General features: G+C 48.4%; 1 protein-coding gene across 13 annotated transcripts in view; it reads right to left on the reverse strand.

Moving 5' to 3' along the window:
- Positions 1-22,769, reverse strand: part of CUX1 (cut like homeobox 1) — a 339,895-nt gene that overhangs the window by 11,888 nt on the left and 305,238 nt on the right. For 5 of the 13 annotated variants that reach the window (XM_039849001.1, XM_039848991.1, XM_039848989.1 and 2 more), the window contains 2 exons: positions 20,834-21,098; positions 8,189-15,980 (listed from right to left, as the gene is read on the reverse strand). The exons of 3 other annotated variants lie outside the window; for them this stretch is intronic. In XM_039849001.1, the coding sequence (XP_039704935.1) occupies positions 15,287-15,980; positions 20,834-21,098 (959 nt within the window). In that variant the 3' untranslated portion in view covers positions 8,189-15,286. Of the gene's footprint in view, positions 1-8,188; positions 15,981-20,833; positions 21,099-22,769 lie in introns of those variants that run through there. 5 more of the 13 variants (XM_039848994.1, XM_039848993.1, XM_039848997.1 and 2 more) reach the window with 1 other exon arrangement.

The raw sequence follows: 22,769 nt of genomic DNA on the forward strand, positions 1-22,769 counted from the left end.
CAGAATTTCTTGGGATGATAACATTTTTGGGAATGGCCTGTAAAAGGCCTAGAGGAGAGGAGGCAGGAAGCAGGATGGCAATCAAGAGGAAGTACGTTAAGGCACGAGTTGAATAGGCACCTCCAGCGAGTAAGGAGGGGTCACCAGTGACTCAAGAAAGGCTGAGTGAGGTGAGGGCTGGAGTGAATCTGCTAATCAGAGTTTGGTCAAGGTAGTGGTGGAGCGAGAAGAAGGAGGGACCTGGAGACCACTCTGGACAGAGGCCAGATGAGGCAGCACAATGGGCAGAACCCGTGCGTGGGGGCGGCGTGCTTAAGAAAGAGGAGTATGGAGCATGCAGAGTAAAGTATCTGCAGCTGAGAGAGAAGGCTAGGGAGAAGGAGCAGCTGGGTCTAGGAGAGGGAGGGGTGACACAGACAATGAGTGCCAGGGATGTGGAGAGAGAACTTCTTGACTCTGAAAGATGGCAGAGGCCCCTGTGAGATGGGCCCAAGACAGCCCCCTACGCTTGTGAAAATTCATGGGACCTCGTTCTTCTGGGAGAATCTGGGAAGGTTTCCTAGAGGGCGCATTTCACAAAGGGGAGAAAGAAATCACAGCACAGTCAAGGTCGAGACTTAAGGAGGCAGGATTATAACTATGGTCAAGGCGTGATTTCTGACTGCTGACTGATTAAATGCAGAAATATCACAACTGGAGTTGGGTGGCAAGGCCTGGGGTGTTGTGTCTAAGGCTTTCTCGAGGGCGGGAAACCCGGCATTATTCAGTCAGCCACCTACAAGCCACGTGGGTGCTCTGGAGCTGCTCGGAGTACATCGTCTCTCTGCTTGGAGGAGTGAAGCTAAGCACTCGCATATCCACCCCCGTCCTGCCTCTGCACCTGTCTGTCCCCACACGTGGCCAGAGATGAGTGCCGATCGCTCCCTGTGCCGGCAGGTGCCAGCCCTTCATTCCTATGAGAGGGGTCCCCCAGCAAGTGTCCGCCCTCTGCAGCATCAGCTCTTTCCATAAGCACAGACGTGTTATTGTCCCATCTGACTCTCTCTCTCCTGACTCCACTGCCTCCTCCAGTATAACTCCCTGAAGAAGCTGTCTATTCCAAGCGTCCACTTCCCTAAACTCTTCCCATCAGATTCAGATGCCCACTCCATTACTGTTTTTGCCAAGGTTTTGATGACCTCGCGCATCACTATGTCCTCAACCCTCATCTTACTGACCCATCAGCACCTGGTTTCCAGGTCACTGCACCCTCCCAGGCCTGTTTCCTTTGCAGGTTCTCCTCCTCCTCACTAAGCTATGAACACTGCTGCACCCGGGGTGCCGAGCCCACATACTTTTCGGTTTCCTCTCATTCACTCTGGCCACCTTGAGTGCCATTAATAAGCTGATGACGACTCTCTAATAGATATCTCCATTTACATATCTCCTTTGCCTGGGCTCATTCTCTACTCGGATATATAACTGGTACCTCAAACTTAACAGGTCCAAATTAAAGCCTGATCCCCCCAAATCTGCTTCACTGCAGCAGGACCCCTGCTGCACAGCCCCAGGAGTTGGCATCCTCAGGGCCGTGGGGAGCAGAGGCCAGGCATCTACCTGGCTTGCAGGTGGCTGACTGAGTAACGCAGGGTTTCCCGCCCTCAAGAAAGCCTTAGACACAGATGCCTGGGGGTAGCCATGCTCTTCTCGCTCACTCCTTACAACTAATCTGTCGCAAGTCCTATAGTTGGTTCTACCTTCAAAATACATCCAGAACCCAATCACCTTTCACCACTGCCACCACTAGGTCTGACTTAAGACCTCTCATTTCGATTATGGCAACAGCCTCCTCACTGGTCTCCCTTTTCCCACCCTCTCTCCGCTACAATCAAGTCACGAAGCCGCAGCCGGAGAGCCTTTTAAACAGTAAGATCAGACCACCCTCCAGCGGCCTCCACAACCTTCGGAGTACCAGCCAAAGCCCTGCAGTGGCCCACAGGCCCCACCAGCTCTCTGTCTCTCTGGCCTGGTTGTCTCCCACTCTGCCCTGTGGTTACTCTGCTCCAGCTACACTGGCTCCTGCACACATACATCACAGGCCGTTTGTGCTTGCTCTCCCCTCTGCCTGGAATGTTCTTCCCTCGGGCATCTGCATGGTTCATTCCTTACCTCTGTCAAGGCTCTGTTCACATGTTACCATCTTGGCCATGCCTACCTTGACCACCAGATTTAACACTTTAACCCCTCTACTTGCTCCTCTGGTCCCCCTTACCTTATTTTTCCCCCATAACATTTACCGCCATCTAGGTTACTATGTAATTCACTCATTTATTATGGCTACCATCTGTCTCCTCCCACCAGAAGGTAAGCTCCATGTCTGTCTCTTGCGATAGCCCCAGTGACCAGAGCAGTGGCGCAGGGTCAGCCCTCGGAGCACAGTGGCCGACTGGCTGAGTGGATTCCACCCAGCAGGGAAGCACAACTGGCTGGGCATGGGCAGCAGGAACCTGGCGAGCCAGCCAGCCTCTGCTCCCCACCACCTCGTAACTGCTGGGCCTCGCCTGGACCCCTCCAGCAAGCCCTGACACTGAAACTGCACATCTGCCAGCGCTAAGCCCTAGGGTGACCCTGCACCTTGCCGATGAGTGTATGGGGTGGAGGGATGGGGACACTTTCTCCCCAGCTGGGACCCTTGCGCTTTAAGCATGGCTGCAGATGCTCTTGGCTACACCTGAGTCCTTCTAGAAGTTAGATGAAAAGAACAAGCCTTATCTAGAGCTGCCACCCTCCAGACTGGCTTTGTTCTTATCAACAACGTGGTCATCCTCCCACCCAGCGTGCCCTTCCCCAGCACAGTGGCTTGCTAGTCCTCTGACACTGTCGCCTCTGTGCACGTGCCGCCCCTCAGTTTGGTGTGCCATCACGCCTGCCCGCCGCGAATGTCTCTTTCCACTTCAAGGCCGCTCCCTGGGAAGACCCACCCTTTCCCAAGTTGCTGCTCAGATGTCCCCTCAGCGCCAATTACAGGACCAGCCCAGGCTGTGGTTCTGCACCTGGTCTGTCTCCCCTCTGGGCTATGAGCCACTTGAGGCCATCGGACACCTAGCCTGGAGCCCGTTCCTGGCACAGAGAAGTTCTCAGTGACTATGTGCTGAATAAATCTTGAAGGAGCTCTAAGAAGGGAGGTGGCCTTAGCTGGGCTGAGTGGCACAGCCAACCAAGCCTGTGCCTGCCCCTCATTCTAGACCTTGACACTGTGGACATTTGGGGCCAGGTCATTCTTTGTTGGGGGTTAGGGAACTGTCTTATGCATCGTAGGATATTTACATATCTCTGTCCTCCGCCCTCTAGATGCCAATAGCACCTCTTCCTGCCACTTGTGACAGCCCAAAGTGTCTTCAGACATTGCCAAATGTCCTGGGGGAAAAGTCACCCCCAGCTGAGAAACATGGCCCCAGAGAATCTAGTCTCCTCAAATGTGGAAGGCGGCTGGGCTTGGCTGTAATGGGACTGGGATCAGCCTTGACAGATGCTTAAATCACATGAGTCTCTAAGAGGAAACCACCTCTGTGGAAGGCGCAGCCGCCTCTCACAAGAGTGAGGAGTAGGGAGGGTCCTTCCCTCTTGTCTGCGGCTGAGTCCAGGGGTGGCAGCCTCAGCCATCTAAGCAGCCCGAGATTTGAATTTTCAACAGAGGGCTGCAGAGGACTCTGCTGCCTGAGTTTCGCGCCAATTGGTACATCACGGGCACCACCGGTGGCAACGTTAGGAGGGCAGCTGTCGGTGCTCTGGCTAACCTGCAGGAGTGCCTGGTCCTGAGTGGGGACCTTTCCTGCTTCGGCACAGGTGGAAACAACTTCGATCAGAGGGAGCTACTCTGGCAACCAAATTCGATGAAATATCACCCTCGTTGGCAGCCACAATGAACATGTACTGAGTGCCTGCCGTGGGCTTTGGAGTCATGCTGAGCAGTTTACAGATGTTCTCACTTAGTCCTCCCAGCAGCCTTGAGCTGGGCATTATTATATCCCCTTTCCAGAGATGGAAATGGAAGCTCGATGAAGTTAAATTCATTCTTTCAGAAAAGATTTCTTGAGCATCAACTAAGACTTGTCCATGGTCACCAGCTGGGACACCAGTGCAATGCTTCTTGACCAAGAGGATGGGCCCTGATGCCTCCCTGAAAAGTGAGTGGAGTCCTCAAACTCACTCCCTGGAGATTCACCACCCCTCCCCCCCCGCCGCCCCCACAAACAGAGTAGCTTTGCTTTTACCTGTCCACAAACTATTTTGTTTTGAGATAAAGGCCCTTTCTACTGACATTCCGAGAGTCTAAGTTTCCTGGAAGAGGCAGGAACTTCTGAATGCCTGCCCAAGACTGGGCATGGGCTGTGTCTCCCTCTTCCATTAACAGTTCACCCCACACTGGGTGGGCCAGACTCCGATCAAGGGCCCGATGACCAGGGGCCCCCTACCAACACCACAATCCAGATTCTTAGCTCAGCTTCTAATACACCCCACCACCCTGCATGAACCTATGCTGTGCTGAAGCAGAGACCAGCAAGCTGCATGCCTCCTAGAGCCAGCATGTGAGGGCCGTGGAAGCAGCAGTAGGCCCCAAGGCAGCCACTTGGCGGCCCTTTTAAACATAGCAGACAGGATCATGGCAGACGATTCACGCACTCTAATAATTATATCATCAAGTTGTCTAACCCCATACATCTGTAATTGTGTTTCCTCAGGGCATCAAATAAGGCACATCATTTCATTGAGACCAACTTAACTACAGGGCAAAAAGAAAGGCCACACACAGAGGCTGAGCACTCTGCCTAGGGTGGGGGCATCGCCCAGCTGCAGTCACAACAAGAAATTTTGTTCCCTTTTCTGTCTCGGGAACTGGCAGTTTACAAAAACAGAGTCAGGTCTGCAAAACCATTGACAACTACTGTTTTGCTTAATTAAATCTCAATTTAAAAGCACTTTGGGGAGACTTTCTGGGTAAAAGAACTTTGTGCTGAGTGGTTTTTTTTTAACATTTTATATTTTAATTTAACTAGAGGATGGCGGATCTTTTTTTTAATTTAATATTATTTATGCCTATAGCACCTGGTCTTCCTAGGTGGTCTCCCATCGAAGTATTAACCAGACTTGGCCCTGCTTAGCTTCACGAGATCAGACATTGGGCTTGTTCAGGGTGGCATGGCCGTAGACCATGGACCATGACTCCATTGGGGCGCGGACCTAGGACCTTCTGCGTGTAAAGCAGACGTGCTAACTGCTACACTATGGAACCACGTCTGGATAGCAGATCTTTAAAAAGTGGGGGCATACCTAAAATAACAAACAAAAAAGTAGCAGAATGTTAGCTGAGTGGTTTTACACTAATTTCTCCCATCTTGGGAGCAGGAGACATCTGTGGCAGCTTTAGACACATCCATGTCCCTGAGTGACCAGATGAGACTCCGACCTGCCGGGAGCACCTGGCACTGGTGGGAGACTGTCCCGTGCTCTGGGGTCTCCCACTGGAGGAAGGATTGAGTCCAGTTTAACTCACACTTCTGTGTGGGAGCTTCACATTCTAAAAACTACAAATTAACGCACAATGAACTAATATCCCCCAACCAATCACACATCAGTGAGGATGGCAATTCTTTTCCAACCATGTAGATCTCAAGATGAGAAACGTCCTGTCACAAGCATGTGGACCACCTAGAAGCCAACTCTCAGGGCTCTCCCACCTCCAGCACCAAGTGCTGGCTGGAGAGACCCCTTCTTAGGAACCTGATCATTCCAGAACCCACAAGACACCGTTCCCTCCTTCCTGAGTGGGAACTCATTTGCCTGAGTTAACGGGTACCCTTGGCTGGCCCATCTTTACATCAGAAGTCAGGGACTAGATGAGAGACCCCTACAGGGAGCAGGCCGAGGCCACGTTGGAGGTACCTGGCCATGGCCCTGGGTACCAACGCCCCATTTGTTTGCTGCTACCATCAGCCCAGTATCATACCCAGCACTGCTGGCCACAATTCCTGGTCCTCATAAGCCTGTGAGATAGGCGATGGTGTCCCCATTTCACAAGCAAGGAAGCAGATGCTAGGAGGGTCAGTGCTTCAAGGGTGCCTGAACAGCAAGGATGACAACAGTAAGCAGGGATGCAGGGCCCTAAGGAACACATACCTCGTGCCTAGACAGAAAACTGGACAGTGGGGCCTGCTGGTGCCCAGATCCCCACACATCCTAACCCTGGCCCAGGTTTCTGGTGACACCTGCCCACAAGCCGCACGCCACTGGAAACACAAGAGGGCGGAGGGAAGGCTACCTCAGAATGGCAATTGTTGAGGTGCCTTTGGACCCAGAATAAAAGTGTTTGCTGCTTCTCCTCAGGCCAGAGCACTTTAAATAAAAACGACCCACACATTCTTGTGTTTGTATAAAAGATATTTACTTCAATTATCACACCTAGGGTGCTAGTGAATAATAATAATACATGGTGTGAGTTTCATACAGTGATATTGCTTCTCCATATCATATAGGGACCGTTGTACAGTGCTGAGAACAAACATCGTATGGCTAACCAAAGACAGAAGGGACAACGCCGAGGGGCCGACGGGTGCCTCCCCCACCCCGGCGCCAGCCGGATCAACTTTTGACTCTTAATGTCGAAAACAAATAGCAAGAAATAAAATGTTACCAGAGATGGGTCACAGGCTTCTCAAAACTATTTGTACATTAAAAAAAAAAAAAAAAAAAGATGCTTTTTTTTTTGGTCAATTGGGTCTCTGTGAGGATTTTAAAAAAAAGTCTGTGATTGTGAGTATTAACAAACGAGCTCTAAAAACATCTAAGACTTAGTGCGTTACAGAAAATATAAAATACTGCTAAAATGTAAGACACCACGATACACTGGGGGGAGCTGAGCTTATGAAGAATTCTCTGGAAGAATTTGCCACTCCGTGAGCACGCCTGGCTTGTGCTGTTAGTAGTCTGGACAGGAGCGTGGCTACCCGCTCGCAGGCAAGTAGTTATTGCACAATCGCAAAGAGCTAGGTCTTACTCAGTGGAAAGGGACGTGGGAGAACCACCTTTTCTTTTATTCCCACTTTTATTTTATAATAAGCTATTCTCAAATGCTTTAAGAATTTTGAATGAATCCTCACGTCTCCAAAATGCACAGCATTTTCTGAGGGGTCTCAGATGGTGGGACACGAGATGCCCGTTTTCTCAAGGAAAGAGGCAGAAAACGGCCCAAGAGAGAGAAATGCATAGACTAATTAGAGAGAAATGAAAACTCTTTGGGGGTGGGGTGGGGGCAGTTATTTCATTGGAGGGCTTTCTTTCAAAGAGATAACAAAATCAGCACCCCCAACAATTTCAGAACGGGGAAAAGTAATGGAACAGAAAGTGAGTCATGGGTAGGTGGGCCCTTTGGGAACGGAGGCAGCTCTCTGGTTCCACCCTGGGTGCACAGGGCCCCTGTCCCTGGCCTGGGGGAAGCTTCCTTCTCCTGTGCCCACGAAGGAGGGTGAGCCCACAGGCCCGAGGCTTCACTCTCACACCTGATCGCAAGCAACTAGGTGTCTTGTTGGCTGTGCTTCTAGCCACAGAAAGCTCTGCCCACAGCTAACCTCCCTCCACGCTTAACCACATTAGGGGAAAGGGGTTTCCCCATGGCCTCCCTGGTGTGGGTCCTCAAGCCACAGATGGACTAAGGAACACTGTTGCTTTGCAAGATGGTTTTGACAAAATTTGTACGCAAGAAAAACAACAACAACAAAAGCCAATTAAAATATGTCAACCCATGTGAGCCTTGCAAGAAACCACTCTTTCACTCGGAAGTCATTGCCTTGGCCAGGCCACCGCACCCTCTCCGACCAGGGCTCGCTGAAATGTCATGAACCCAGAAGTCTTACCAGAGGCTCTAGGAGGCTTTGGGGAACTGAACTTTGCTTTTCTAAGTCTCCTCTGAAGCTTCTCACACGAGTGTTCTTCAACTCGGCATTTCCTCACACTGGTAGATTTTTGTTCAATAACTCTCTCATTTAAAAAGTTAGACATGTAGAGACCACCAGTTTTTGAGTGGCTACTCTGGAGACAGACATCTAATTCTGCTGAAGAAGGCCCCTCTGCCGCCCCAGTCACATCCCCAGACCCTTCGGTTCTTTTTTTGGGGGTGGGGAGGGCAGGAGGCAGAAGACAGTAACCACTGGAGTGATAGCAAAAAGCATTTATAATAACAGCAACAACAACAACACAAAACAATAATACACTCCTGATAAGAACTTAAATGATTAACCTAATAATAAATAGAAGAGGATAGAAATAATTTTTTTTTTCTCAAGGAAACATCCTTTTATAATTATCCTCACGCACGCTGGCAGGTCAGTAGCAGTCAATCCATTTCAACAAGAAAAGGTTAAGTGCTGGAAGGGATGGCTGTGGTCTCACACTCCGGAGGTTCTCAGCTGCTGAGTCATAAACACACCCACTCTGCCACCCAGCCAGCAGCTCCAGCTGGTGCCCTGTAGGCCTAGCTCGGTGGTCAGCAAGAGGCAGGCTGGGGGGTGGGTGGGGGACTGGGGAAGCCTGTTTTCCCTTCAGTTCATGAACAAACGGAACTACAGTGAACATACTCATCCACAACCTGAATCGTCCTGGTCTAAAGCTTACTTTGAGTTCATTTGGTGTGCAATACATTATCTCTTAAAAATGAAGAAAAATGATTTCTATTGCACAGAGCTTTTACACATAGGCATCTATTTAAGTGCTTTCTGTTTAAAGCAAACTACGAAAAAAAAAAAAAAAGACAAAAGGAAAAAGAAAAAAGGAACTATAAAACAAAAACAGCCCCGTGCCACTTCAATGCGTCTTGCTGACAGGAGTCTAGTTTCACCAACGGAAGTCCCAATGCTTCCGTACACACTGTGCTTCTGATTATTTTCCATAGGTTGTAGCCGTGACATTGGGATATAAGGCACCTTTCCTTTCTGATTACAGAAAGCTTGATACATAGCAAATACTACATTTTGTGGTAGAAATTAAAGCCTAAACACTACAGAAATTACAGTAATACAGACTATACTCAACAGTATCGGGTAAACTAAAACGATCCATGAAAAGCAAGTCAAAGGTATTTTAAAAGTTTAATAACAGGGGTTGGGGAAGTGCACATTTATGCATAGCCTAATGTCTTTCTCTCGCTAGCCTTTTTTAGGATTCTTCGCCTACAACGCCCAACTTTAAAAGTTAGCATTTTGGAGAAGACTAGGCGCTTTGGAAATGTCTTGTTAAAGCTAAATGTCACTTCATCCAAAAATGAAAATGGAAACGATGCCACTGTCAGTGTGGACACTGTATCTTTGGAGGGGAGGAGGTGACGGAAGGGTTGTAGCCGGGCCTGCGGGCAGTTCCTGCAAGTGGGACAGACGCAGGGGGGGGGACTGCATTTCCCTCTTCTTCCCTGACCAAGGGTGAGACTCACGGGCTGCTGGGGCAGGAAGACTCTGGCGAGGGGCTCCTTTTTGCTCAGCTCACGGCTCCTCAGGGCCCTGCCTCTACCATCTTGATTCACACCGAGGGCTCTGGCCTCAGCTTTCGGCACACCTCTAAGGGGTTCATAGGCTGGATCTTTTTGGAACTGGTTTCCCTTTCTTTTCCCGGTACACTTTGTCTACCAAAAGGCAGAAACTGATGAGAATTGAAACGACATCGTCAAACTGGACCACTCTCTTAGCAAGCATGCTGGTCAGTCTGCCACTCGGTGCACTGGAAAATGGAACTGTGTAACTTGGTGTTTCAGGCCACCACTTGCCACTCAGGGCAGCAGCTCTGCCTTGAGGGTCACGAAGGCTCCCCTAATGCCATCAAGGTCCAGTTGAAACTGCAGAAGCACTAGGGCGATTTCTAAACAAGCTTTTCCTGGCACATGCCCGAGCACATGGAGACGGCACAGATCTTAGGCTTCTTCCACTTGCAAATTCTTTCCATCAGGACAATGCTTCGGCCACCAGGGTGGGTGGATCCACATCCAACCAGCAGCCCTGGGAGCTGGTTTTCTGTAGCACTGGGTGGAAACTGGCATATTCTTTTGGGAAGAACAGTTATGTGATTGAAGAATGGGCGAGTGGGCTGGCGAATGCCATATCCTCTCCTGTCCTTGAGACGCTTCCAAAGGAGTGTCACAGTGGAGCTTAAGTAATAACCTCCCAGTGCCAGAGACAATAAAGACAGAGTTCCCCAGTGCCAGGTAGCAACCCTGGGGGAGTGTCCTCACATGGCCATTTAGGGGCAGCCCAGGGCAAGGGAAATGGCTGTGATGGATCTTAACAGCTGAGCAGGAATGGGCAGAAAGCAAAGGCAGGCCAAAGACGAGGCCCTCTGAGGCCTGAGACCGCCCCTGCCTGTCAAGGAAACAGCTGCCAGAGATTCAAGAACAGGTGGAATTCAAGAGAAAAATTCATGTCTCTCAGAACACAGCTGCCTGTCCATGTTGTGCTCACCAGAAGAGAAGATGCCTGCCTACCAGGCCAAGATATATTCACGGATGCCACCCTTCTAGCTTTTTCTCTCCCCTGAGCCCACTTGCTGCATGGTTCTCAGGGGTGTGGGGTGAGGAGTGATGTCAAATGGGAGCATGGGTTAGTGAGGTAGACGGGGACAAATGAGGAGTGTGACAAGGGAGGCCATCCAGGGAGGGAGCCAAACCTCCAGCCTGAAGGGACATGGCTAACAGCCCACCACACATGCCAGAACCTCGCCTTGCTACATCTCCCCCACACAGCTGGCTTACTGGCCTCCGAAAGTAGGGACTTGGGATGGCTACGGGCACTCTTCTTTTTATAGGCCTGTTGAAAGGCGCCTGTCATAGTGTATTTAAGGCAAAGGCTACTGTCCCCCTTCTCTAGTTAAGTCACTATCACTGTTTTACTTTATGCTAATCCCAGAAGGACGTGCGTATATTTCCCGCCCCCCAACCCGCTATTTTCAGTGAGGTTTGTTTTTCTAAAATCAGAGGAATGAAAAACATTGCATAGAATGTCAAGAGTTCACTGATCACCCCCGTATGAAAGGACGTGAGTTCAGGAGGAACAGAAATCCAGTCCAACGTTAGTCGAGAAGGTACCCTCCTGTGGCCTGAGCTATCTGGTGACTCTTGCTCCAGTCTCAAACGGCATGACTGCTGCATGATCTAAAGGGAGGCCAGCTGACACTAGAGCTCTCCCTCAGATTAAAGTACAACCTGACTGCCGCTTGGTTTGCTCATGAGCTGCATTTCTGATGTGCCCTGGTCAAAGAGGCAGATGAGGTGTTTCCCTTCCTCCTTGAGCTGGCCAACTGGGACCAGGGGTGGGTGTGGGTGGGGAGGGTCTCTCACGGCCAGAGAGCACAGAGGAACACTTAAGCCAAAGCTCTGTAGCACTCTGGGTCTGGACTGCTAACCAGCAGACCTGCACATCCACACTGGACAGGATGGTTTTTAAATGAAGGGAAAACAATGACACCAACAGGAAGGAGGCTGGGTGGGGAAGCATTTGTGCTTTGGAAGTAAAGGGAGGCCATGAGCGGTTATCTTTTTGCCTCAGTCCATCTCGGGTATTCTCCCACAGTGGCAAGGGTTTGACAGGAGTCACACGAGTCAAGATCCTGACAATTCCTGGAGACTTCTCCCAAGCCTGCATCCCAAGGGCAGTCCGCTGGCCGTAAGCCACCTCATGCTGTCAAGTTCCTTGGACAGGTAGGCTTTGAGAATAATTGAGTTGAGCTAAATGGCTGTGGTAATCCTTTCAAAGAAGAGCAGTCTGGCGGACAGAAATCACAGACATCCTGACTGTACTGGCTGTTCAAGGGAGGAGGTTTCCCGGGAGCTGGGCGGTGGAAGCGAGCGGGCATGGGTCTAGGCCAGAACCTACCCACCTTCCACCATAGACACCACAGGAGAGCATGGGCAGGAACCAAGGGTCAAGAGGCTGACCATGAACACTGATTTTATGCTGAGCCTCTACTTAGCCAGCTAAATAATGGCAAAAACCTTAAGTTATGAACACTGCCTCCAATTAACAAGAAGCCATTTAAAATGGTATAATGGAGCTTGTAATTAAGTGTTAGTGTTTTACGCAGAACTGTTTTCCCCAGGGGAGAGGTACAAATCAGCTTTTTAAACTGATGGAGCGGAAGGAGGAAGAGGTTGGCTGCCGGTGGGAACTACTGCTTGGAACGCCAGCCAGCTGAAGGTATACCCCACAGAGAGGATGCTGTTCAAGGCACTTGAATATTGCTTATCGAGATGAAAGATCAACCCTTGGACTCAAATTGAGGGGCACAATAAGGAGGGGGACACCTCCCCCTGCTAACAGGTTTCTGTTATTTAGTGGCAGCTCTTAGAAGTATTACATACAGTGTAGCTTAACACAAAAGAGCATAGGGTTGGGATTGTAATAAAAAAATAAATAGAGAAAAAATACAAACACAGAACTGCAAGCAAAATTTAACCAACTGATTGTATCGAGCACCCAGATGTTAAGTCTGGCAAAAGAGACAGAATGGAAATCAACAATAACCTAGTTAAAACAATAACAACAACAAAAACGACTGAATTGCTTGGAAGAGCCAAAGTGGCTAATTTAGACTGTTACTATTTGGCCACTAGGATGGACAAATTTATACTTTTTCGATTTCCTTGGATTTAACACCTCCGTAAATAACAGTCATGCCTTTAAAACTAAAATGCTACCCTAACATTTCCTGTTAACTCCCTGCTTTTCAATCTGATGAAAATCAGATATTTAGTGATTCATCACACATGATAACAAAATTCCCTCAAGGTTTTTGTGGAGAGGACACCACAGTACTGTCAGGGCTCTGCTACTCACTGTCCTAAGGGTCACTGATGCAAACTTGCTCTTCTTAATGCACCTGAATTGAGCCAGATGTTAATCCGTTTCCCCTTATGCTCCTCCGTTTTGAATTCTCTTCTCACTGAACCAGATTTCAAGTTCAGAGATGATGTAACCATCAATAGACAAACGGCCTGCCTCCCAGCCTCCTAGAGCCTTCTGAAAACTTCTTATTCATGAAAAGGCATTGTCTTTAGTGTAGTGACTCTTAAATTTGTGAAAACTTGAACTAAGTGCTGCAGTTGCAGGTTAAAAGACTGTAAATGAAATATATAATTTCTAAAACGTCATGCAAGAAATGTGGTTTCACATCTTACAGTCAAAGTCCTACAAGTTAATTAATACAAGCACACTGAGGTGTAATAGCGGGAGCATACCTCTAAAATTATAACTCCCTCCCACCCCCCAAATCAAAAAAGATAATATTAATTAAACTTAAGAAATAATGAATGCACCATTAAAATGTCATCCAAAGATGTTGACCTAAGACAAAGGTTTCAATGATACACAATACGGTCAAAAAGTTTTCAATCAGTAATATACAGTATGACAACTACATCTTGTAAATTATACCCAATACTGCCGGCAGTCTATCCCTCTAAAGAATATTTGCCCCTTTCATCCCTTCCTAACAATCAGATAATAAAATACAGCACCTATAAATAAGCAAAAAAAAATATATATATATACCGAAATCATCTATTGTTAGTTTAAAGATATGGCAATAAAGGAGTCTAAATTAGCAAACTTGTAGAAGCCATAACTGATAAAACAGCTTATTGAAAAAAGGTGGCAGTAATGCACTCTATGTGTGCACAGGTACTTAAGAAAATACACAGACGTATAAAATTGCACACACGCACACACGCACACTCTCATCCGCCTCTATTCTCACGCATATACACATAGACAACAGGAGGAATCAGAGACAAGTTAGACTTTTGATTTGCACTTAGACTGCCCTAAAAGACTAAGTAAAAGACTGCATAAAAGAACATTCCAAGAGGCAAAATGAATGAAGGGCCAATGGTCTGGTCTGGAAGTGAAGAGCATCAACGTTTTGGTGTGAGTTGGGCCATCTCTACAGGGGTGGGAGCAGAGCCCAGACTGCCACGTTCTCTCTTCTGCAGGGAAGGAAGCTTCCCACGACGTCAACAGTCATCAGTGCTTGTGGTGGGAAGAAAGGGAAAGAGAGAGTGCTCTCGAGCCCTGCCCAGGCCCAGGGAGCGGCGTCCCCTGGTGGGGCTCAGTCCATCAGGCGCCCGGGGAGAGTGGTGTGAGGTGTGGTGCCTTCTGTGCCAAGGAAAGACTGTTGTCTAAGAGGGTGGGCCCTGTTTGGCCCCAGAACTGTCTGCTGCAACCTAGCGGCCTACTCTTTCCTCCTTTCTTTAAATGCTTGCACATGTGCGGACGCACTAACACAGACACAGACACCATAAATTAAACAAAATGAACGGGTACATGCTACAGTTCTAACTTGTCTCCTAAACCTCCGAGATATGAGGTCTGATCAGCGTGCTCTGCGGTTAGAGGTTAAAAAGCAGATTATAAAATACCTAGATTCGGATCTTTTCTTTTTGTCCTGATTTGGCCTAGAATGGAGTGTATTAAACAGACCCTGGTCAGCAAAAGCCCAGAGTCAGTTAAAGCTATGGATCAATGTGCACTACATGTCAGGATTCTATTCACGTACAAGAAAACACTACGTCAGCTACCACAAAATCAGATATTTTCCTGATGTGACTTTTCTTTTTGTTAAAAAATATGTGGAGTAAATGTGTTTTATTTTAATTCAAAGTTTCAAACGAGAAGATTCTTTTCTTGAAAATATTTAGGAATCCAAACTAGTGTGTTTAGAGTCGGTTTGACTGTGCAATCTCTTAGTGGCAACTGAACAGCTACAAAAACTTTCTTTTTTAATTTTTCTGAAAAATCCCTCCCCCCCCTTTTCCTGGTTTAAGAAGATAATAGTGTATTATCGCTCTGAAGCCATTAGATGGCAGATAAAAAGCCCCCTTTTAATATGTGGGTTTGATTTTTTTTTTTTTTTAAAGCCCACACCAAAGAGGAGGGCACAAGGCAAAGCTGTAAGAGTTATTCCAGAACCTGTGGAAATCACTTAGGGCAATAAAAAAAACACTTCAGGGTACAAAAAAGCTCGACTACACATTTCCGTTTTCTTCCTTGAAAACACGACATAGATTGGGCTTAATGCTCCTTTGTTTTCTATATGCACCTTGGCCTATGGCGATTTTGCCCTGTGGCCCGCAGGGCGGTTAAGTGCGCAACACGGTCCAGGCCGCAGAGTCGGCGCCCGCCCCCTGTGCCCAGCCGGTCCGGCTCGGCCAGACTCGACTCGGCGCGGCCCGGCCCGGCCCGGCCCAGCTCGGCCTGGCGGGACGGGCGGGCGGTGCCTCTCAGAACTCCCATTCGATGGGCTCCTCCCGGCTGGCAGCCTTCTCCAGGCGGTGGATTATGCTGTTCAAGTTCGCGGCCTTCTTCTTCCTCAAGGGGTTGTCTCGCGAGTCCCTGGCGCCCACCGCCTCGGGGAGGCCGAAGAGGCTCTGCAGCGAGCTGAGCCTGCGGGCGGCCGCCGGCGCGCTGGTGCTTGGCAAAGCGGAACTCCTGTCGGCGCCGTCCCGGGCCCTGCAGGGCCCCTCCCCCGGCGGGGCGGCTGAGGTAGCGGCGTCCTCCCCGGCCGTGGGCGCGGCGGCGGGGTTTGGCACGGGCCCCTGGACGTCCGCGGGACCCTCGGGCAGCGGCGGCGCTGGCGCCCGGGGTCGACCCTCCTCGTCGGCGACGTCCGGGGCCGCAGTCCCCAAGGGCGGCGGCTCGGCCTTCTCCGCGGGCAGCGGCGCCTCTTCCCGCTCCTCTGGGGCCGCGGCCGCCTCGGCCGGCCCTCCCTGAGACTTGGCGGCGGCCGCGGGGCCGCCCGACTCTTCGGCGTCCGCGGCGCTCGGGCCCTCTGCAGCCTCCACGCCGTCGCAGCTGTCGCCCTCCGAGCTGGGTGCTGGCCGGCTGCTTCGGGCTGACGGGGAGTCGCTGGCCCCGGCCTGGCCCTGGCTCCCGGCCTGAATCTCCTCAATGAACAGTTCTCTGCGGATCCGAGACCTATGAGACACAAGGAGGGAGGACGCCATGAGGTGGCCGCTGCATACAGGTAGGCACAGGCCCCTTGCCTTGAAGCTCGGGCTTTTTGCCATCCCGTTCCCTCTCCTCTCTTCTGCATTGAATCGCACTGAGTCGTACACTCCCACCCCAGGCTGAAACCCCCCTGAGGCCCCTACTACCCACAGTGCAGAGATACAGCCCCTACCTAAGTGGGGCCCCACTCCTGGGTCACTGCCCTGGACTCCTCGCTGAGCCAGGAGCCTGAGCAAAGGCCCCACTGTCTCCCAAACTCTGTGCTTTTGCATAAGCCGTTTCTTGGTTGAAATGCCAGTCCCTATTCTCCACCAGGATGGGACACCAATGTTACTTATTTAAAGGTACCATTTCCTCCATCTCCAACTAGGCTATGAATGGCCAGGTCCATTTACTCTTTGCACACCCCTGGCCTACCATGGTGCTTTCTGGTATACAGTAATAAATGTTGACTGAATTAATAAATGGAAATGCAGGATGAATGATAACCACTGCTACCTCATCAGGACTTCCATGAGAGAGGACCAATTAGTAGTGCCCAAAGTGAAATATTCCGCATCCAGCTCTAAGTTAGGTCAGGGGCTCTGGTGGAATTCCATAAAATAATGTTTCAACTAATTTCCTCCTCTGAAAGGAGAAGCCCAGGGAAGGGCTTCAAGCAAGGAGGAGACCAAATATGTGTTCCAACACATTAAGCATGTTTTAATCAAGCTGAGTGTAGCTGACAGTCAGTGGAAAATGTGTCCTAGTAATTTTTTGGGTCTGAAAGAAACAGCTAGGATCCTAGCCTTCCCTGTTTTGGAGCCTTGGTGATGTCATGAAAGGGCTCGTGTTAAGTCTTTTTGTGCCAAAGTTTCTCTTCCCACCATGTTGACAGTACTAGGCTCAATCAGAAGTTTCTCCAGGTGTTTATTCCCAAGAGTTGAAAAAGCCAACTGTTAATGGTAAAGCATCTTCAGGTAAATTAGCACCAAGCCCAGTGTCCTGCAGAAGCTGGGCCTGTAGAGGATCATTGGGTTAGGCATGCATGAAAATATTTTCTGCAGTACATATAACTCAATAAAGGAATGTTTTTTGAGACCCCACTATATGCCAGGTCCTGTATTGGATGTGGGGAGTTTTGTCAGGGAGAATCTGGCTATTGTTTAGCCCAGTATATCAGAACTCTAGTGATGGTTATCTGCTACATAGTTATTTGCTCCCTGCATAGGGTGAGCTCTGACTCTTGTCTTGAAGATGATTTCTGAGCCTGAGTTGCAGGGTGAGGTCTTGAAGTCCCCTAGAAGTTCCTAGGTGTAACAGAAAACTTTCCTCTCCTTCCTACTGTGGGAGCCTGTGAAATGGCACCAGGTTCCCGGGCATCATGCTGGGAGGGCAAGTCTGCTCTTCCCTGACTTTCAGGCCCCTTGGTAGCCAAAAAAGCCAGCTGAGGTGAACACCCAAGCCCATCCCACCCTGATTAGGGAGGTGGGAAGCTAGACAGGTAGCTAAGGGTTTGGCTCTAGCCAGGCCACAGGCCCACCAAGTACTAACTCTGAGCCTCAGGGACAGACTGGCCCAGAACAAAGCACAGGCTTTTTAGAACCAGGCATACCTGGGTTTGACATCTGGCTTTGTCACTTACTACCTAAGCAACTTGGATAATTTCCTTAACCTTTTCGAGCTTCAGTTCTTATCTGAAAAATGTAGAGAACAGTATCTTCTTTGCAGAGATGTGAAGATTAAATAAAATGTTAATGTATAATATAGGATGGAAAGTAGACCAAAAAAGAGAACTCTTCTTATCATGTAGCTGCCTTTTGAATACAGAATCTCTGTTACAAGAGCTAAGGCTGGGGGAGGGAAGGGACGACCGCATGCCTGGGGCATGGGATTCAGGCTGCCACCCTCACCGGCTCAGTTAAGATGTATAACCTTTCTCTGTAAAATGGGGCTGTCAGCACTGTGCTCAACTGTGATCAGAGGATCTAATGAGATAACACATCTATAACACTCTTGGCTCAGTGCCTGGCAGATATTATGTGCCCAACATATATGAAACATCATCTTTCTTAGCTTAGATTTGTCTCTCTGTCTATGAGGAATATTATCTTTTGGTCTAGAAAGACCAGGTTCCAGGAGATCTGGTTTTCAGAAAAGTCACACAAGGTTCACAAGCTGCCATGGCTTTTAGGGCTCAGAAAGGTTTCTACTGGGTGGACCTGTTCTTCCAGGAGACCAGGTGTCCTGTGGTATGTTGTTCTGGCATTCCTGGCTCCATTCCTAGGTAATTGTTCACTCTAAAATACTTCCAATTTCCTTAGGGTGAAAGGAAAAGGGGAAGTAAGGTTTTATTTATTTTTTTGATGGGGGCAAAAATTGACTCAAGCATTGTTCCCTGAGGGTTCCAGTGGGGCAGGAGTAAATAAAATCAATGTCTTCTATTTAATTCCTGCAGGAAGAATGTAAGAAACTGCCTTCTCACTTAGGAATTAAACACTTTCAGTAATGTGTGCTGACTACTATTGTGTGCCTGTCCTTGTATGAAGCTCTGTGGGGTACACCGTGGTAAGCTAGCCTATACTAAAAATTTAATGGGAGCGCTAAAGCCAGGAGGACAGCACTTGCCCCATTTGAATCTCCGCTCTGCACTTTACCTCCTGGGTGACTTTAGGCAAATGATTTCGGTTCTTTGGGCTTTGTGCCAATTCTGAATGACCTGGTGCTGCTCACTTCTCATCCAACCTATTTTGTGGCTTATAAAATTCTTCTCTAGTTCAGTTCTTCTTCTAAGATCCTGCACATCTCATATCTCCCAGGATATTTTTCCAGATCTCCACAGCTAAAACTCATCCTTGCCCTTGGCTTTTCCATTTGACTCAGCCCAGCCTGCTTTGTTGTGGAGTTATTTTTGAAAGAAAGCCTTTATGGAGCATCTACTCTAGATCTGGAACTGAGCTCATTTACTAAGTTTTGAGGCCCTATTGCTATTTGTCCTCTCTCTCCCTTCTTTATTTTTGTCAAGGGTGTATAGTTGAATTCGCTTATGTTAAATGCACAAATGAGGCATTTTCACAATGACCAGCTGACCATCATGTGATGGGTATTACCGCAGTTGTCAGGAGGCCAACAAGATGAGTGACAGCAGCTGAGAAACCTGGAGAAAGCATGCCCTGGCCAGGAGACCGTGACTGACATTCAACTGAGGACTGAAGGGTAATCTGGGAAAAAAGGTGGCCCCAGCAGGGCCAGGGGAAATGGTTTTGGAGATATTTTGTGTAATCAGTAGCACCTTTACCCAGATATTCAATCATCTACAGCTTTATGCACTCTGGTCTGGAGTTGTAATACTTGCATTAAAATGGACCTAACTTTTAAGTAGAAGACTCGAACGTGCATATTTAAATGCACCTTCGTGTCTAGAGAGTGAAAATGGGGTGACATAACACCTGGCAAGGAGACGCTCTGGTGAACCTCTACTCACATTTCCAAACTTGTTTACTACCCTCGAAGTTTCCTTCCATGTAGCAGGCACTCCATTATTGTACCTGCTGGCCTTGATTTGCCTGTTTTTATCTGACTGGTAAATTTAGGATGAATAAACCAGTTGTTTGTGCTTAGCTTATATACTTTCTTTGGCCCCAGGAAGCCAGCCTGGGGCCAGTGCTGCCATGATGGATAAATCTGCCCAGTTCTTGGGGTCAGGTAGCGGGTCTATTCAGCTCTCACACCATGCTACATCTGCTAACTTAACCTTTATCAGCAATAAATATTGGTTCCCATCTAATACTTAAAAATTTTCCAATTTGTTCAGAACCCAGGAGGTTTACTGGGCCCCTTCAGAAACTCCAGCAAAGCCTATCAGATGAGGCAGGACCCCATGAAGAGGCACAACTGCCCCTCTCTATTGCCTGCCACTTGTTTCAGGGCCATGCCCACACTAGCTACAGAAGTGTACTTGTCACCTTGGTATAATCAGGAGCACCTACCCTAGTTTTATTGAGCCCTATAGAAAATAATGTTCTGATGAGAACTTGTAATTAGATGGCCTCTTACAAGGAATGAAAAAAAGCAGGAATTCTATCACGCTACTGGGAATCTATGATCAACAATTACATCTATGATCAACAATTCATTACCTTTCGGTGAACTTCCATTATCTAATCTGAATGTGTCACCCTAGTTTACTTTGTTCGACAAGGAGGGCACTCAGCCCTTCCCCGCTCAGGTAAGTAGTTATTCATCCCCTCTGAGTTTTATATTTTTCATCTGTAGAATGCAGATAATACTATATTCCTTATATAGTTGTAAGAATCAGGTAATATAGTGTTGGTTAAAACACAGCTCAGTGCCTGAAGATCTAGTAGATGCTCAATAAATTAATTCATGTACTTTCCCAAAAGAAAGGGTTTTATAAAACTCAATTTACTGAATTACGAAACGAATCAAACTAATTAGGAAAATAATACCTGTAAAAGGTCCTGAGAAAGCATCCAAAAATCACTAAGAAATGTTCACTACTATGGAACCATGAACGCCTACACGCTCCCTTATTAAATGATATAACTGAGAGGAAAATTTTTTTCTGGCCATAGATGTGCATTGTCTCTACGTGAGCCCACGTCTTTGGAGTTAATAGCTCCAATAAAGCAACATAAAAAACCACCTAACTGACCAAACCACTGAGCACTGACCAAGTTCTCAGCCTCCCGTATGACAGGGCCAAGTCCCCAGAACATCATTCCTGGCCACTCTCTTGCAGTACATATCAACCTCTTCCCAAGGGCTGAAAGTCTGTTCTCTCGGAGCCAGGATTTACTGAGTTGAGAGCAGGATCATACCTGTAATTGTGGAACCAGTTGATGACAGTGCTGGTTTTCAAGTTGAGCTGGGTGGCGAGTTCTTCGATGGTTTTTGGTGACGGGTATGGCTTTTGCTGATATGCTCGTTTCAGAGCTTCTTTCTCTTCAGGAGCCAGCACCACTCGGGGTTTCTTCAGCTGGTGCTGGGGCTGGGGGCTGGCGCCTTGGCTGTAGTCAATGCCAACGGATGGGGGCTCGCAGGGCTGGCTGTCGCTGACTGAGCTGTGCCGCCGTTTCATGTAGGCTGAGGAAGGGAGAGAAGTCAGACTGAGGTGCAGGCCCAGCTGTGAGATCCACCCAAGCTCCCGACCCCCCACAGTATACAGTATACCACTGGCTCGAGACTACTTTCGTGTAGATTATGGCATCAGGCTGTTCTGCCCTGCTCTTCCAAAGCATCTCAAAACACTTGGACTAGAACCATTCTGAAACCCAACACACACTGATCGAGGATCTGCTCTGTTACAATGCGAGGTCCCTGTCTCTCCCACATGACAATTTAGTGGGGGACACAGAGAAGTATACAGATAGATGACCCCAGTAGGGGGGCACCAAGGGAAATTACAGCTCAGGCTGGGGAGGGGTCCGGGGAGGCTTCCCAGGAGAGATTATGTTTAAACTGAATCTTAAAGGACAAGGAGGGATTAATCAGAAAAAAACAGGTGATGAGATAGATGGTATGAGGTTGCTCCAGAAAGTGGGAACAACATGAGCAAAGATACAGAGTCATACAACAGCACGATTAAAGCGTGCTGTGTGTGTGTGCACATGGAGGGGTGGTGGTGTAGGAGGAATTGTTGGACGTAAGGCTGGAGAGACGGTTAGAGCAAGGGCAGGCCAAAAGTTTGGACTCTACGTCGAAGGCAATAGGAAGAAATGAAAAGATTTTCATCAAGGGAATGATTTGATCAGCAATATGTTTCTGAAAGGCTGTTCTGGCTACAGTTTGGCAGGAGAAGGACTAGAAGAATGATAAAGATCTGAACTAAAGCAGTGGGGATGGGGTTGGAGAAAAGCAGATGGATTGTGGGGACGTTAAAGGTAAAACTGACAGGATTTGGTGACTGATTCAATGTGGGACTAGACAGCGGGGAGCTGAGGATTGCTCTCTGGTCTCGGGCATGGAAGATGAGGTGGGTGCTGGTGTTTTTGGGTTGGGCACCATGGAGGGAGCAGATTAAAGGGAGAAGATGATGGTTTGTCTCGGAAATGTGGAGTTTGAGGAGTCTCTGGGTCACCCACATCGAGATGTTCTGTAGGCAGTTGGACAGATAAGTGTAAAACTCAGAGAATGATCTGGGCTAGAAAGGAATTTGGAATCACTAAAACAGAAACTGTAGTTGAAGTCAGTGGCATTGATGAGACAGAGAAGAGCTGAGGACAAAAGCCTGGAAGACAGCCACACATAGAGGACACTCCCAGGAAGAAGCATGAAGGAAACAGAGAGAGAGGAGGAAAACCAGGAGATGATAGCACAATAGAGGGATGAGTGAAGAGTAATGGTCAACAGTGTCAATGCTGCAGTAAGAAAGTGTGACAAAGACTCAGAATGTCCTTTGGGTTTAGTGATTGGGAGATAAGTGGAGAACTTGGTGAACTCATACAGTGGAGCTGTGGGAGCAGAAGCCAGACTGTGTATGTCTGACAGCAAATGGGAGGTGAGGAAGTAAAGGTAGTGAGCATAAATTACTATTTTAAGAAGCCTAACTGTAAAAGAAAAATGAGAGACAGGATGGCTTCTAGAAAGGAAATTCAGGGCTGAGGGTGAGTCTTTAAAGATGAGAGCGAGCTGACAATGTTTCCTAGAAAAGCAAGATGACAAAGAGCTGGCGATACAGGTGAGAGAGATGATCACTGGAGGTGCATAAGGATGGGTGGAGATACGGACACATTTCTAGGGACTGATGATGGCAAA

The sequence above is a fragment of the Pteropus medius genome, unplaced genomic scaffold (genome assembly GCF_902729225.1).
Source record: "Pteropus medius unplaced genomic scaffold, Ma_sr-lr_union100, whole genome shotgun sequence".
Taxonomy (NCBI): Eukaryota; Metazoa; Chordata; class Mammalia; order Chiroptera; family Pteropodidae; genus Pteropus; species Pteropus medius.